Raw genomic sequence first — 16,466 nt, 5'->3', positions numbered from 1 at the left:
ATTTTAGTGTATATATGAATTGTTGAATTGTTAAAATTGCAAGCAGTGGATTCTTCTTTTAAACTCTTTCGTTTGAGGTCTGTTCGAATCGAGGCCGGATTTTTCTTTCTCAGAGTTTCATTAGAAAACAGGTGTGATACATTTTCTATAACAGCAGCTATGACTTTTACAGCTTTATATTAAAGGCAGGGTCTCCAATTTTTGAAAGCCAATGTCGACATTTGAAATCACCAAAACAAACACGCCCCTAACCCAAATGGGTCCCACCCCTGTGTCGATAGCTCCGCCCACACATACATATGTAACCCAGGCAACTAATGGAAAGACATGCGTGTTTATCATAGCTGAAGGGAAGAACAATACGATTGCAGATAAACAAACAAGCAAAAATGACACACAAGCATAATCATGTAAAGGACAAAGGCATATATTAGTTCTGTGTAACAAAGCAAAACCAACGTTACTCACCTATCGAGAAGGAAAAAAGCGCCTCGGCGTCTTAAGTAAAGTCGGCCACATATTCACAGGTCGGAGTTTCCCGAGTCAATAACTCCTGAGCTAAACGCTGTTACTACACAAAACGCGGTTGTAGCTGCCTCTCTACATTACTACGATAGAAAAGAGGTGTTATTTGTGTAGTAACAGCGTTTAGCTCAGGAGTTATTGACTCGGGAAACTCCAACCTGTGAATATGTGGCCAACTTCCTGCTCTTCCAGCGCTGGAAAGCTGATCCTATATTAACACGTCCTACTTCTTGTCCTTATCGTAAGTCTTTCTTCTCTTTCTTTCTTTGTTTTTATCCTCCATGTCGATGTTAAAACAGCTTTCTGCTGATGTCACACATGCGCACTGAACACTCTCTCCACCCATATTGACAAGCCCCGCCCCTTTCTGCTCATTGGCTACACGTTTGTTTTGATTTTTGTTGTGATTTTTGTTTATTATTCGGCCCGACTCAGTTTTCTGAAGCATTTCTCAAAAATCAGAGACCCTTCCCTTAACCTACTCTATAATAGTAATCTATACAGAGATTTATTTATTTATTTATTTGTATTGCAGCTATGGAAGGAGTCTCCAGTTCCACTTAAGGCTGTAGCTTTAAGTTTTCTGTCTGTCAGTCTTCAGAACGGAGAAGTTTGCGAATTATTCTTTTATTCTTTACTCATATACAGTATATAGGATTGAGGCAGAAGATGAAAGACTGAGTTTCATTCAAGATAGACTTTTCAAAAAAAGTTCCACTCCATTAAAACTCTTTTTTTTCTAGCTTTAGATTATTCACTCTGACCATTACGGTTTCGGTCTTTTGGAGCCTGTACGGTTTTCACCCACTCTGAACCATCCATGCATTGCTTTAATCCGTTCGTGGACTCTATGGAGCGGGTGATAGGATCAGGACCGAAGGCAGAGACGAGTATTAAAGCAACTTTTTAATCCCAGGTCTGGACAGAGGAAATAATTACATGTTATTTTGGTGGGGATTTGAAGAGCCGTGACTTTCTGAGGGAACAGAAATTATTATTACTTTATTATCACTCTGACCTAAAAAAAAAATTCTTCCTGTTATTTATTTATTTTTATTTTTTTCTTCACTCCTGCAGAATTGCGGTGTCCAAAGTAGTGATAAGCCTCTTACGGTGCTGTGTGATAAGTTTTGGTTTGTCGAGACAGAATGAGGAGATTACAGTCTGCATTGACATTTCTTTACGGAAAATTTCACTACTGTATTAAACAGATGACGTTCAGATGACGCGGCAATTAAGTTTGTTTCCGTTTTACAGGATAGTGTGCGAGATGGGAAAAGCTGAGTCGAGTCAGTATGCCGGAAACGTCCAAGTCTGCGTGGGGGAGTGTCAGCCCGAGTTCATGGCCAAGTCCTCCAAGTACTACTACTTTGTGGTAAGTTCATCTGTCTGACATGGTGATTTAATACAAACCCGATTCCAAAATTTTATTCAGAATGAAACATAGATGACATATCAAATGCTTAAACTGAGAAAATGTATCATTTTAATGGAAAAAGAAGTTGATTTTAAATTTCATGGCATCAACACAGCTCAATGTTTACCGCTGTGTCACATCCCCTCTTCTTTTTATAACAGTCTGCAAACGTCTGGGGACTGAGGAGACAAGTTGCTCAAGTTTAGGAATAGTAATGTTGTCCCATTCTTGTCTAATACAGGCTTCTAGTTGCTCAACTGTTTTAGGTCTTCTTTGTCGCATCTTCCTTTTCATGATGCGCCAAATGTTTTCTATGGGTGAAAGATCTGGACTGCAGGGTTAAGGTTAGGGTTAGGGTTAGAGTTAGTAATTGGCCAATTAAATTACCCGGATCCTTCTTCTACGCAGCCATGATGTTGAAATTGATGCAGTATGTGGCCTGGCATTGTCATGTTGGAAAACGCAAGGTCTTCCCTGAAAGAGACGACATCTGGATGGGAGCATATGTTGTTCTAGAACTTGGATTTACCTTTCAGCATTGATGGTGCCTTTCCAGATGTGTACAGTAAGCTGCCCATGCCACATGCACTCATGCAACCCCATACCATCAGAGATGCAGGTTTCTGAACTGAGCGCCGATAACAACTTGGGTTGTCAATGTCCTCTTTAGTCCGGATGACATGGCGTCCCAGTTTTCCAAAAAGAACTTCAAATTTTGATTCATCTGACCACAGAACAGTTTTCCACTTTGCCACAGTCCATTTTAAATGATCCTTGGCCCTGAGAAAACGGCTGCACTTCTGGATCATGTTTAGATATGGCTTTTTTTTTTGACCTATAGAGTTTTATCCGGCAACGGCGAATGGCACGGTGGATTGTGTTCACCGACGATGTTTTCTGGAAGTATTCCTGAGCCCAAGTTGTGATTTCCATTACAGTAGCATTCCTGTATGTGATGCAGTGCCGTCTAAGAGCCCGAAGATCACGAGCATCCAGTATGGTTTTCCAGCCTTGACCCTTACGCACAGAGATTGTTCCATGCTCTGAATCTTTGGATGATATTATGCACTGTAGATGATGATAACTCTTTGCAATTTTTCTCTGAGAAACTCCTTTCTGATATTGCTTCACTTTTTTTCGCCGCAGCATCGGGGGAATTGGTGATCCTCTGCCCGTCTTGACTTCTGTGAGACACTGCCACTCTGAGAGGCTCTTTTTTTATACCCAATCATGTTGCCAATTGACCTAATAATTTGCAAATTGGTCCTCCAGCTGTTCCTTATATGTACATTAAAATTTTCCGGCTTCTTATTGCTACCTGTCCCAAATGTGTAGCTCTCATGAAATCCAAAATGAGCCAATAAGTTTATGAGATTTGTAAATTATTGCGTTCTTTTTTTTTTATTCACAATTTGTACAGTGTCCCAACTTTTTTGGAATCTGGTTTGTAGATTAAACCAAGGGACCCTGCAGATCTTAATCGTCTCTGTGTAATTAAAGACCATCGCCAATTACAGGCTTAAACGTGTCTGGATTTACTGTGGAGTCACCTCATAAAAAAGGGGGCTGAGACTGGGTCCATGTGCATCTCCGTATGTCCTGGTCGTAATGTTATCACACAGAGGGATCGTGCTGTAATAAATGTTAGAAGCAGTTCATAAAATTTCTCTCTCTCTCTCTCTCTCTCTCTCTCTCTCTCTCTCTCTCTCTCTCTCTCTCTTGCTTTACCACACAAACCAATAGAAAACACTTAAATCTAAAGAATATGGGCAATCTTTAACCCCTGTATTGATCTGGAGTGTAATCGTCCCCATTAGCCTCACGTTATACACACCATCATACCGCCGCACTGCCGATCTAATCCGATTGGTCAGATTTTCAATGTGGCTTTTTTTTTTTTTCTATGACGGCTGTAATTTAAGTCACAGGTTTAGATCAACACATTCGTTTTAATCGGTTATCGTTTTCACAATAACAGCTCCCTCAGATGGACTTGTATGGTGTAAGGTTTATATAAGCAAAGGCTGATAATAGATTTATAAAACAAACAAAAAATATACATTTCTAATGAAAAAAGGGGGTTTTTATGTCTTCAGGAAAGAGAAAAAAGTGGGTCTGCTTATACAGTGATAATTAATAAGTGATAATTAGCCTGTCTCCTTCAACATTAAATGAAACTATAAATAGATACTCATTAATAAATTAGAAACTGTAGCCTTTTTGCACAATTTCAAGGAACACAACACTCCAGGAAGTGCTGATAGAGCTCCTGGAGGTAGCAAAGAGATGATAAACTTCACTTCAGGCCACATGACACCTCTCCATCATTGATTACTTTCCCATAACAGCTTCTTCACAAGTGTCTTGTTCCTTACTTATCACTTTTACCCATGCGTTAATGGCCGTCATTGCTCCTAACATAAGATTATGGGATTGAAATCTTTAAAAAATATTCATGGATATATGATGTCACGATGTCTCCCCTCCACAGGTCCCCAAACTCCAGGATCTGACGCCCAGCCGTGGCCCCGTATCCGGAGGCACCATCGTCAACATCACAGGAAGCAACCTGGACTCCGGAAGCAACGTGTCCATCATGTTCAAGGACCAGAAGTGCACTTTCCACAGGTATAGCTTCCAGCAGTCCAAAGAGGACCAGGGTTCAGGGGGGACAGAGTCGGTCAGGGTGGCAGAGTCATAAAACAGCAGGAACGGATCAATAGTGACATTAAGACCAGGGCGAGTTCCTGAGCCTTAATCAATAAAGATGCTCACAATCACACCTCAGTTTTGCTAAGCCTGCAAAAATACATCGGTCTTTGGTTTGCTTTGACGTCTCTGTCATAGAGGTGATTTGTTTCCGCTGGATTTATTTGTCATTGTGTTGGTGTTAAATAAATCTAGACTGGGATATGGTGAGTTTCGTCTGAAATAGATATTTCATTAAGTCGCTATAAAAGTCTTTCATATGTGGTGTTTTTTGGCATGTAGTTTCATGAAAAACGTTAAATTTCACCTTTATGTTTTCTGAAATTGTCACATTGTCATCTCAGATATTCATGTGAGAAAATCGCAAATGTTCTAATTAACGTCAAACAAAAAGCAGTATAAATTGTGTGAGATCATGTGTAAAAAGTCAAAACATCCACTATTTGTGAAAACGAATTGTTTGTGAAATTTATGTGTGAAAATCAATGAATCCTGCAAGAAATCACGGGTGAAAAATGTGAAAAAGTGCTTTTTGAAAAGAAAAGCGAAAATAAAACTAATCAAATACAAACCCATTTAAAAATGGACATAAAAAATATTTGTATGAAACATGATTATTTTTTGGTTATGTGATTATTTTGTTATATAAGTATCAGAAACTATGAAATGACTGAATTATTCTGTCTGATCCCGCAGACGAGGGGGTCTTTGGCTCACGTGTCGCTCTCATACATCGACTCAAGGCACCGGGTTAGTAACCGTATCCGTTTATGTAGACAAGGCCCACCTCCAGAAGGACCTCCAATTCGAGTATGTAGAAGATCCGACTATCACCAAGCTGGAACCTGAATGGAGCATATTCAGGTGAATACATGTTTAGAGTTTACAAATTTGCAATGCATTTTGGTCAAAAATGTGAATCTAAATGTGAAACTTCTCTGTATGAAAGTGGAAACACACCAGTGACAGTGACCGGAACCAACTTGGACATCATCCAAAACCCACAAATAAGAGCCAAGTACAACAACCAGGAGACGACCAACGTAAGTACAACCGTCAGGTTCACCATGTAGTGATGGATGTACAACGGTTTCATGCAGACACTATATAAATATCTAACTTTTATTTTTGTACTACAGAAGTATTTAATAGTACACTATAGTACACTATACTTTTAAACTACTCTTGTATAGTACACTAAATTATGCTATACTATATTACACTTTACTACAATACACAATATTATACTATATTGCACTAAATTGAACTGTACAATGTTACTTCATGTTAATTTATTCTGCTGTACCACTTTACTGTGTAATAGTCATTTATTTTTATTTTTGTATATAAATTTAAGTATATATTAAGTTAGCCAAGTAACTGCATTTTTTACACTATACTATACTATACTATTCTATACTATGCTATACTAGACTAGACCAGACTACAATAGACTAGACTATACTTGACTAGACTACACTAGACTAGACTATACTATACTAGACTACACTAGACTACACTATACTATACTAGACTAGACTATACTAGACTAGAATATACTAGACTAGACTAGACTAGACTAGACTAGACTAGACTATACTATACTAGACTAGACTAGACTATACTATACTAAACTAGAATATACTAGACTATACTAGACTACACTAGACTAGACTATACTATACTAGACTACACTAGACTACACTATACTATACTAGACTAGACTAGACTATACTAGACTACACTAGACTACACTAGACTAGACTATACTAGACTATACTAGACTACACTAGACTATACTATACTAGACTAGACTAGACTAGACTACACTATACTAGACTAGACTAGACTATACTATACTAGACTATACTAGACTACACTAGACTACACTATACTAGACTAGACTAGACTACACTATACTAGACTAGACTAGACTACACTAGACTAGACTAGACTAGACTACACTAGACTAGACTACACTAGACTACACTATACTAGACTAGACTAGACTAGACTATACTAGACTACACTATACTAGACTACACTATACTATACTAGACTAGACTAGACTACACTAGACTACACTAGACAATACTATACTAGACTAGACTACACTAGACTAGACTACACTAGAGTACACTATACTAGACTACACTATACTATACTATACTAGACTAGACTAGACTAGACTACACTAGACAATACTATAACTAGACTAGACTACACTAGACTAGACTACACTAGACTACACTATACTAGACTAGACTATACTATACTATACTAGACTAGACTATACTAGACTACACTAGACTAGACTAGACATATACGAGACTAGACTACACTAGACTAGACTACACTAGACTATACTAGACTATACTATAAGAGACTAGACTAGACTGTGCTGTATTACATTATATTATACTTTACTACATTGCAATATATTGTTATATTACTACTGATACATTTTTGGTTGGAAGTGCTCACCTATTCTGGCCAGAGGTTTTATGCTGTATATTTGTTCACTTTGTGGCAAAATGGAATAAAAAAGGGTAATTTTTACCTGAACAGGCAAGGAAAGAGTTAAACCCCCATTCAGGGTCAGTAAGTGCCCTGCTTTAACTCACACCTGCCCATTAGCCGGTCATCTCACCAGCTCAGCATCTCCTGATACACACTTGGCTCCTGAAATGTGGCGACAGAACAGAGAGAGAGAGAGAGAGAGAGAGAGAGAGAGAGAGAGAGAGAGAGAGAGAGAGAGAGAGAGAGAGAGAGAGAGAGAATTTGATAAAAAGAGAATAAAAGACAAGCAGCGAACCAGAGATGGAGCACAGTGCAGGAGGCTCCAACCAACCAACAGCAGCAACAATGTCCCCTTTTGCTTTGTTAGGGAGCGAGGAAAACGGCATAACACGGGAGACAGGAGTATCTCATTGCCTCCCTACAGAATGGACTCATAGACGCATGGGAGGCTTGCATTCATCGAGACCTGATTGAAAGTCTGCAGAGACAAAAGAACGAAATGCTATCTCGCTGCCGTATCTCCCACACGAGCACATTGGGCATCTGTAGCGGCGATATGATAAGGTCTTGGCACGCTGCTGCTTGAACAGAAACAGAGCAGAAAATTCCCCTCCCTGCCATTCAGAGCTGCTCAATAGGGCTGTTTGTGGCAAGTCTTGTTCTCTTCTGGCTTTAATAGGCATCTCTCATAAGCAGTTTGGATAGAAATTGACAAAAGGTCATGTTCTGTAAAATGGCGCCCCCTATCCATAAACAATAGAAATCACTTCCACTGAAGTTTTCTTGTAAACACAGGAAGCAGACGGACCTCGTGTCTGTTAGGATTTGTGAGCTTGTGGATATCGAGCGGAATTTTTTTAGCAGCGGGCCACAAAATCAGACGAGCTCACCGAATTTATAGGCCTCGCTAACCTTTTTTTATACTCCGTAAAAAGAAAGCACATCAGCGTTTGATTGATGCTGGACAGCGGCTGCTTGACAGCAACAGTATATTTGACCAAGTCTTTTAGCACAAAGGCATGTAAGGAAGAACCTGATAAGGTGAGAGAGTGAGAAAGCCTGAGATAAAGAAAAGAGATGTCTGATAGCATTGAGTATGTGTGTTTTTTGTTTTTTTTAAGGAAGTGAAGGTGACTGCGGTCAGTTACGAAGCTCTGAGTCATTACCACAATGGCCCCATATCAAAGGCTTGGATTCAACCAGTGCTGTTCATTTATGAGCGGTGTGTGTCGAGGGATCACTGTTTTTTAACAGGGTGAAATAGTGGGAAGAGTGGAGACCGCCGATAAACACTGCACACAGGAATGAGCTGTACTTAAATATAGAAAAAGTTGCACCTTTGTAAAGATTGTGTGGAAATCTTGCTCGAGTAAGAGTGGAATTATGCTTTAGTCAACACAATTGCACAAATGTGCAGTATATTCATCATAGTCATGTTTTGCTAGCAATACACTCGTAAAACTACTGCTCACTGGATGTTCTTTCAATTCAAACATGTTTCTGTGTATTCTGACTTTTGTTTCACTGGGAATAAAAATGACATATTGTGCTGTAATTGTAAATAAAAATGTTATTTGACAAATACAGAACCATACAGAGAACTACATACATGTAGTGACATGCTGGGTCATACAGATAGAATAAAAATAAAACAAAAATGATTTAAAATGAAATGAAATTAATTTAATTCTAAATGATAGCAAATTGAATTGAATAGGATAAAATGAAAAATGAAAATAGTTACATTAAAAACATTACATTAAATAAAGAAATGAAAATTAGAATGTCATTTTAATTAGAAAGTAAAATTAAATTAGAACTGAAATTATAAATTAAGATTTTAAATACATTTTATTTAGATTTTTTTAAAAATAAAAATGAAATTGATTTAATTATAAATTATAATATAATTAATTATATTTTTATTTTTTTTAAAATATAAAAAAAAAATTTAAAAACTTAATTTCTAATTTCAGTTCCAATTTAATTTTACTTTCTAATTAAAATGACATTTAAATTTTTATTTCGATTTTTAATGTAACTATTTTCATTTTTCATTTTATCCTATTCAATTCTATTCTATTTGTGTTGCTCTTTTAACAATGGACAGCTTTACAGAATATATCATATGTACATTTATTTGCATTTATCCCTATTTATTTCTATTATTTTATTTAATTAGGAAACTTAATTGTAATTGGAAGAATTGTTAACTCACATGTTAACTCACATGAGCACTCTTTAAAACTGTGGTGAGCAGAAAAGCATCTAATGATTCCTTAAACGTGAACTCGCTACAAGGAAATGAGACAGTATCTGGTTTCACTCCTAGTAGTCAAAAATACAAGAGTCCGTGGTTGCCGTGGATACAGGCTCACTGAGCCTGGAAAAGGTGATGTATTTTAATCTGTCCAGTTTTAGCTAACCTCAGATTCCTGCTCTTCGCTATAAGAGGCCTGTGTGCATATAAACCTATAATGCCTTAAGGTCATTACAGTATGTGTTGTACTCAATCAATTTCCCAAATCCAGCCAACAATATCTGGTTTGAACCTTTAAACATTAATCCTCAAATTTTCACGCATTCGCTCGCCTGCTGTGTCCTGTACAGGGTTGCCAAGTGCTCAGTTCCACCACGATGCTGTGCCAAGCCCCGGCGCTGCCGGGTGGCCTGAGCAGGCAGAAGGAAGAGGTGGAGAAACCTGACGAGTTTGGCTTCGTCCTCGACAACGTGCAGGCCGTATTGGCTTTGAAGAACATCAACTTCCTGTATTACCCCAACCCTGTGTTCGAGCCTCTCAGCACATCTGGGGTGCAGGAGCTCAAGCCCGGATCTCCAATTATTCTGAAGGTCTTTAGATCCCATGTATCTTTTATCACAATGTCTTATTATATACATTTTTGCCATTTTTAATACATTGATGCTCACGTTCAGCATTAAATGTCTTTGTCTTGACCACGTGCCACAATATGAAGCTCTTAGTTTTATTCAGTAGACACTCAAATCTTTGAGAATTAGTTTTTTTTTACTTTCCACATTCTTTGGAATATTGTACTAATGCAGAGGAACCATCGTGTTGTATCAGATTAATATCAGTAGTGCTGTCAGTATCAGTACATCCACAATCAGATAAACCTTACCGAGTACACGATATATGCTCTTCAGGGCCGGAACTTCCTCCCCCTTACCCCCGGTGGCAACGGTAAACTGAACTACACAGTTCTGATTGGAGAAAAGCCCTGCGCGTTAACCGTATCTGACACCCAGCTGCTGTGCGAATCGCCCAATCTAACCGGACGCCACAAAGTTCTGGTGAGTGAACGCAGTATTATGGCTAATTCATCACATCACATCACAGCCTCTTTGCTCAATAGATTAGCATGCTATTGTATTATGGTTATTGTCTGGCTTTGAAGGCAGATGTAGGAAGAGCAAATTGTTTCTTAGTACGACATATGAAAGCTGAACCGAACCTAATAATGGCTCGGTTTATGATTTTGGAGTGGAAGCGCGAGGCTGACGCCACCTGGCCTGCTGACAGGCAAACGGCAGACAGAATCGCAGATCCGTTTACCATCACAAACACTCAAACACAGCTGGCATTGTGTCCGTCTGCTGCTGCCTCGGTTTGCACAATATTACGCAGCAAAACGGCAGCTTCCTGTTTAAAAAAAAAAAATCCCAGACATCATATTTAGGAATATATCTGAACTGTGCTATGGCTCATGTAATATCTGTATAAATATAAAATACCTAAAAATATTTGTGTAGGAGTGTTTGTGTCAGACTAGTCTCACGTTGAAGGTGTGATGCACAGTTTCTTATGGTGTGCACTGTAAATGCTGTTTGTAGGCTCAACAAATCAGAGAGAGGGCAGAAAGGCATATTAATACACAGGATTAGATAAGGCTGGGCTGGATAGGACTGGATAAAACAGGACTGTTCAGGACAGGGTAGGACAAGACTGGGACAGGGTAGGACAAGGTTCATGACAAGACAAGGTAGGACAGGAGATAGGACTAAACTGGAAAGGACAAGACTGGGACAGGGTAGGACAAGGTTCAGAAAAAGACAGGGTAGGACAAGATATAGGACAAGACTGGGACAGGGTATGACAAGGTTCAGAACAAGACAGGATAGGACAAGACATAGGACAAGACTGGGATAGGGTAGGACAAGGTTCATGACAAGACAGGGTAGGACAAGATATAGGACAAGACTGGGACAGGGTATGACAAGGTTCAGAACAAGACAGGATAGGACAAGACATAGGACAAGACTGGGATAGGGTAGGACAAGGTTCAGAAAAAGACAGGGTAGGACAAGATATAGGACAAGACTGGGACCGGGTATGACAAGGTTCATGACAAGACAGTATAGGACAAGAGATAGGACAAGACTGGAACAGGGTATGACAAGGTTCAGAACAAGACAGGATAGGACAAGAGATAGGACAAGACTGGAACAGGGTATGACAAGGTTCAGAACAGGATAGGGGAGGACAAGAGAGGGACAGGGTAGGACAAGGTTCAGAACAGGACTGAGTAGGACAAGAGATAGGATAAGACAGGAAAGTACAGGACAATACAAAACTGTCTGATATGTTAATAACATTTGCAGGCTAAATAGAGTAGGACATTACAAGAAATTACAAGACAAGGAAAGAGTTGGACTAGGCAAAGGAGGACAGCACAGGAGTGGACAGGATCAGCCATGACAGCCTACAGTTGGATATTATGGAAATGGATTTGATCAGATAAGACTGGGCAGTAGGATTGGATAGAGCTAGACAACACATAATAGGATCAGATTGGACAGCAGGCTAATATAGAACAGGATCGGACAGATCATCACATTATAGGATATGATTGAACAGCAGGATAGGATAGGATAGGGTAGGGTAGGGTAGGGTAGGGTAGGGTAGGGTAGGGTAGGGTAGGGTAGGATAGAATAAGATCAGATAGTGTAATCACACAGATAATCACACAGTAGGAAAGGTTAGGACAGGATATGATCAGATACGATTTGGCAGGACAAAAGACAATATGATTGGATAGAGCAGGACAGAACGTAACAGGATCAGATTGGACAGCAGGCTAGGATAGAATAGAAAGAGACAAACCTCAAAGAGACACATGATAGGATATGATTGAAGTACAGTATAGGATCGGACACAATCAGCCTGGACAATGCACGATCGGAATAGATCAGACAGCAGGATAGCATAGTGTAGGTATCACACAGCAGGAAAGGATAAGACAGGATATGATCAGATAAGATAAGACAGGACAAAACACAACATGATTGGATAGAGCAAGACAAAATATAATAAGGTCCGATTCAGGATAGAATCAGACACAAACTGACAGGATTGGACAGCAGTTTAGGATAGTATTTGGGTGGAATGGGATGGGTTAGGATAGGATAGGATAAGAAAGAATAGGTCAGGATCGGATCAGATAAAACTGGACAGAAAAATATCCAGTGGGACTGGATAAAGCAGGACACTGTATATCAAATATACTTTTTTTCAGTTCAAAAACTCAAGACAACCAAACATAACAGCACAGGACAGGACAGGACAGGACAGGACAGGAAAGAAAAGATCTCAAACAGACGGGACAGGATTCAGTAGGACAGAACAAAGCAAACCAAACAAGACAGATTCTTATACAAGACATAAACATAGACACAGTAATATCAAATGCATACAATGGATCAATAATGAAACAACCATCTGGTATATTACACAATACACACACTATAACACACCACAACGCACAATTAAACATCACAATGCATACTAGAAATACCACATAACGTCATTATCACTGGGCATTATTTCAAGCAGAATTCACTAACCAATGATGTGGAAGAGCAGCAATCAGAGTAATTATACCTACAAGCACACTAAACATACTGACATACGTCTTTAATTATAGAGTTCAGCTTAGCATTGTTTCACCATATTGACATTTTCTGCATAGTAATTGACTTTTCTATTTATTTTGCTTTCTCTTCTTTATTACTTATTACTTAGATATGATGTAGTAGATACATGAGCAAGCGATACCTAAAAAAATCTGTTTTTTATTCTAGAGAATTTAGGAGTAGCTTGTTTTTTTTTTTTTGGTATATTTTTATTTTATTGTGTTTTTTTTTTTTTTTTTCAGGCACGTGTAGGCGGCATCGAGTTTTCCCCTGGCGTGGTCCACATCACCTCCGATAGCCCCCTCAGCAGCACCGCCATCATCAGCATCGCCGGAGCAGGATGCCTTCTTATCCTCTTCATCATCGTCGTGCTCATCGCATACAAGCGCAAATCCCGTGAAAGCGACCTGACCCTGAAACGCCTGCAGATGCAGATGGACAACTTGGAATCCAGAGTTGCGCTGGAGTGTAAAGAAGGTGGGCAGCAGAGCAGTAGACTGCGTGTGCAATTAAGGGGAGGTTAAAGCGGTTCACTGAGTAATGTGTAAACATGATGAAGTTTCTGTGTTAGATGAAGTTTCGTCTGTGATGGGATCGGAATCGGTGGCTGGATCTAAACAGCTGCTGAATCAATTCTTAAAACAATCATCTTGGACTTTAAAAGCAAAATCAAATCTTTTTTAGATGCAAATAAACACTCAAAAATCCAGGCCAAGATACAGACAATAATAACCAACATCATATGTTTTGACCTGTTTATATAAAAAAAACAATGAAATTATTCCTTTACATATACATATTCCCTACATCTTGTGTCTCCTCTGAGTTGTTAGAGTTGTGTTGGTGTAATATGTTGAGACTGAGACAGTCATGACAAAACCCAGAGAACCCCAGGGTGTACAAACTTTTGCACTCGGCTTTATATGTATCCTATACAGTACATGACCTTGTTATATCGAACAAATGGAGCCCCCTGAGGCGATATACAGCTTAGAGTTAATAGCATATCGTTAATCAGAGGAATTATCGACTAACGCGCTGTTTTCTGGTGTGTTCAGTTAAAGCACAACGTGTTGGCACTTAAGTGTTTCCTTGACTACCGAGGGAAATTACTGTTTATAGAAAAAATAAATGCTTTCAGGAAGCTCAGCTGGTTTGCTAAAGCAGCAGGTTAAACAGGACAAACGCTTTGTGCTTGTCTTAGCATTTAAAACAATATGGAGCACGTGGAATTAAACGTCTACGCACCGGCGTGACACAGAAGGCTTTTTAATGGAAATATCTATCTCCAAATATTATAAGTATGAATAAATATACTGACAAATACACTCATCATGAATAAAAAAACTTTATCTGTACTTTTTAACCTGAGATTAACTATGGATTTAAACAGATTTATAGGCATGCCAAAATGCTGAATACAATTTAAGTATAAATAAATAAATAAATAAATAAATAAATAAATAAATAATAAGATATATTACTATTTTTGATTAGAGTTTAATAAGATATTTAAATAGATAGATAGATAGATAGATAGATAGATAGATAGATAGATAGATAGATAGATAGATAGATAGATAGATAGATAGATAGATAGATAGATAGAAATAAAAACAAACAAGCAAGCAAACAAACAAACAAATAAATAAATAAATACAAGTGAGAAATATTAATACATTTTTTAAAGTTCTAATTTGAGATAAATGGGATATTTACAGTCCAAATAAACTAAATAATAATAGTAAGAAATATTTATACTTTTTTAAAGGTATAAAAAGGGATGAATAAGATCCACAAGCAAAAGGGTAATAAATAAATAAATAAATAAATAAATAAATAAATAAATAAATAAATAAATAAAGTGTGGGGGGGTATTAATGTGTTTCATTTTTTAATTCTTTTAATAATCAAATACTGAAACATTTACTTTTATTAATTTAATTTTCGAATCCTCAACTTGCCAAATAAGTTTAATTGATTCAAATAATTAAATCAAACTAAACACTAAACAGTGTACCGATTTAACACAGTTATGACCAAACACAAGGATAAAAACTCGACGGAAGTGTAATAGCTAAAAGCATCACTTAACTGTGTCATTTCTTCATGAGTAATCTAAATGCACTGTTTAGGTCTAATAGCTTTTTCTGTTATTTATTTATTTTTTCCCTCCAGCATTTGCAGAACTGCAGACGGATATAAATGAGTTGACCAGTGACCTGGATGGAGCAGGGATCCCGTTTCTGGACTACAGAACCTACACCATGCGTGTGCTCTTCCCTGGCATCGAGGATCATCCTGTCCTTAAAGACCTGGAGGTTAGCCATCTTCTACAGCACATATGTTCACATGGCTAATGCTGAACGATGTTATGGTTACAGTATTCTCAGCCATTTGTTGTATGATTATTGTATAAATGCTCAGTACAAACATTTTTCCTTCATTTTACAACTTAAGGCTCTGGGCAATCACTGCTAAGAACCAACTGTGTGAATAAACAAATAGAATTTTGCAGCGAAACAACAGACATGCTAATGAAGTAACCAGATGCTACGATGACAAATTTGTAGCTAAACATTACCCCGGTAGGTAAGAACGGTCACAATAGGCACAAATTAGCTAGCTCGATTGCTAGTTTGCTAGCATGGGATATATCACACTGATATGTTGCTTAATTCGATTTTGAAACAAAATGATCGGGATTAAAAATCGCATATCGGGGATTTCGGGTTCCTGATTCAGTATAAGCTGTAGGACATTGTTTTAATGCATTAAACAGTATAATGCTTTTATTTATTCTTAAATACGCAGATCTCTGTGTGTGTGTGTGTGTGTGTGTGTGTGTGTGTGTGTGTGTGTGTTATTTTCTGACACATCCTTGCTCAAACCGAGTCGTATTCCTTCACACGAAGCCCAATTATACTGTGTGAATCTTTTACATTTTTTATCTGTCCCTCGCTAATCAGCTATCCAGATCTACCTGCCTCAGAGCGGAATTCACTTCTCAGAGCTCCAATTAGGCGTCGCAGCTCCGATAACCAGTTAATGCATACTGACACCTTGTAATGATGGACAGAATATTTCACAGTGATGGACGGAATATTTAAGCAGCGCCCCCCACCCCCTTCCCTTTTCTCCCTGTCTCTCCCAATCTGTCTCTCTCTCTGTCTCTAGCCCTTTGTCTGTCTCTCTGTCTGTTTTTCTCTTTCTGTCTCTCTCTCTGTTTGTCTCACTCTGTCTCTTATCTATCCTCTCTCTTTATCTGTCTTTTTATTTTCTCTCTCTCTCTCTCTCTCTCTCTCTCTCTCTCTCTCTCTGTCTCTCCCACTCTATCTTGTTTTGTCTATATGTCTGTCTGCTT

General features: G+C 38.4%; 1 protein-coding gene across 1 annotated transcript in view; it reads left to right on the top strand.

Annotated features, from left to right (window-relative positions):
• The window catches only part of plxna4 (plexin A4), a 157,882-nt gene that overhangs the window by 88,402 nt on the left and 53,014 nt on the right, over positions 1-16,466 (top strand). The window contains exons 12-19 of the mRNA XM_047803726.1: positions 1,783-1,900; positions 4,434-4,570; positions 5,348-5,515; positions 5,601-5,694; positions 9,782-10,021; positions 10,337-10,483; positions 13,345-13,579; positions 15,281-15,423. Of these exons, the coding sequence (XP_047659682.1) occupies positions 1,783-1,900; positions 4,434-4,570; positions 5,348-5,515; positions 5,601-5,694; positions 9,782-10,021; positions 10,337-10,483; positions 13,345-13,579; positions 15,281-15,423 (1,282 nt within the window). The remainder of the gene's footprint in view (positions 1-1,782; positions 1,901-4,433; positions 4,571-5,347; positions 5,516-5,600; positions 5,695-9,781; positions 10,022-10,336; positions 10,484-13,344; positions 13,580-15,280; positions 15,424-16,466) is intronic.

Source organism: Tachysurus fulvidraco, chromosome 19, assembly GCF_022655615.1.
Source record: "Tachysurus fulvidraco isolate hzauxx_2018 chromosome 19, HZAU_PFXX_2.0, whole genome shotgun sequence".
NCBI classification, from domain to species: Eukaryota; Metazoa; Chordata; class Actinopteri; order Siluriformes; family Bagridae; genus Tachysurus; species Tachysurus fulvidraco.
Note: the sequence above shows the minus strand (reverse complement) of the source record. Positions and strands in the feature narration are given on the sequence as shown.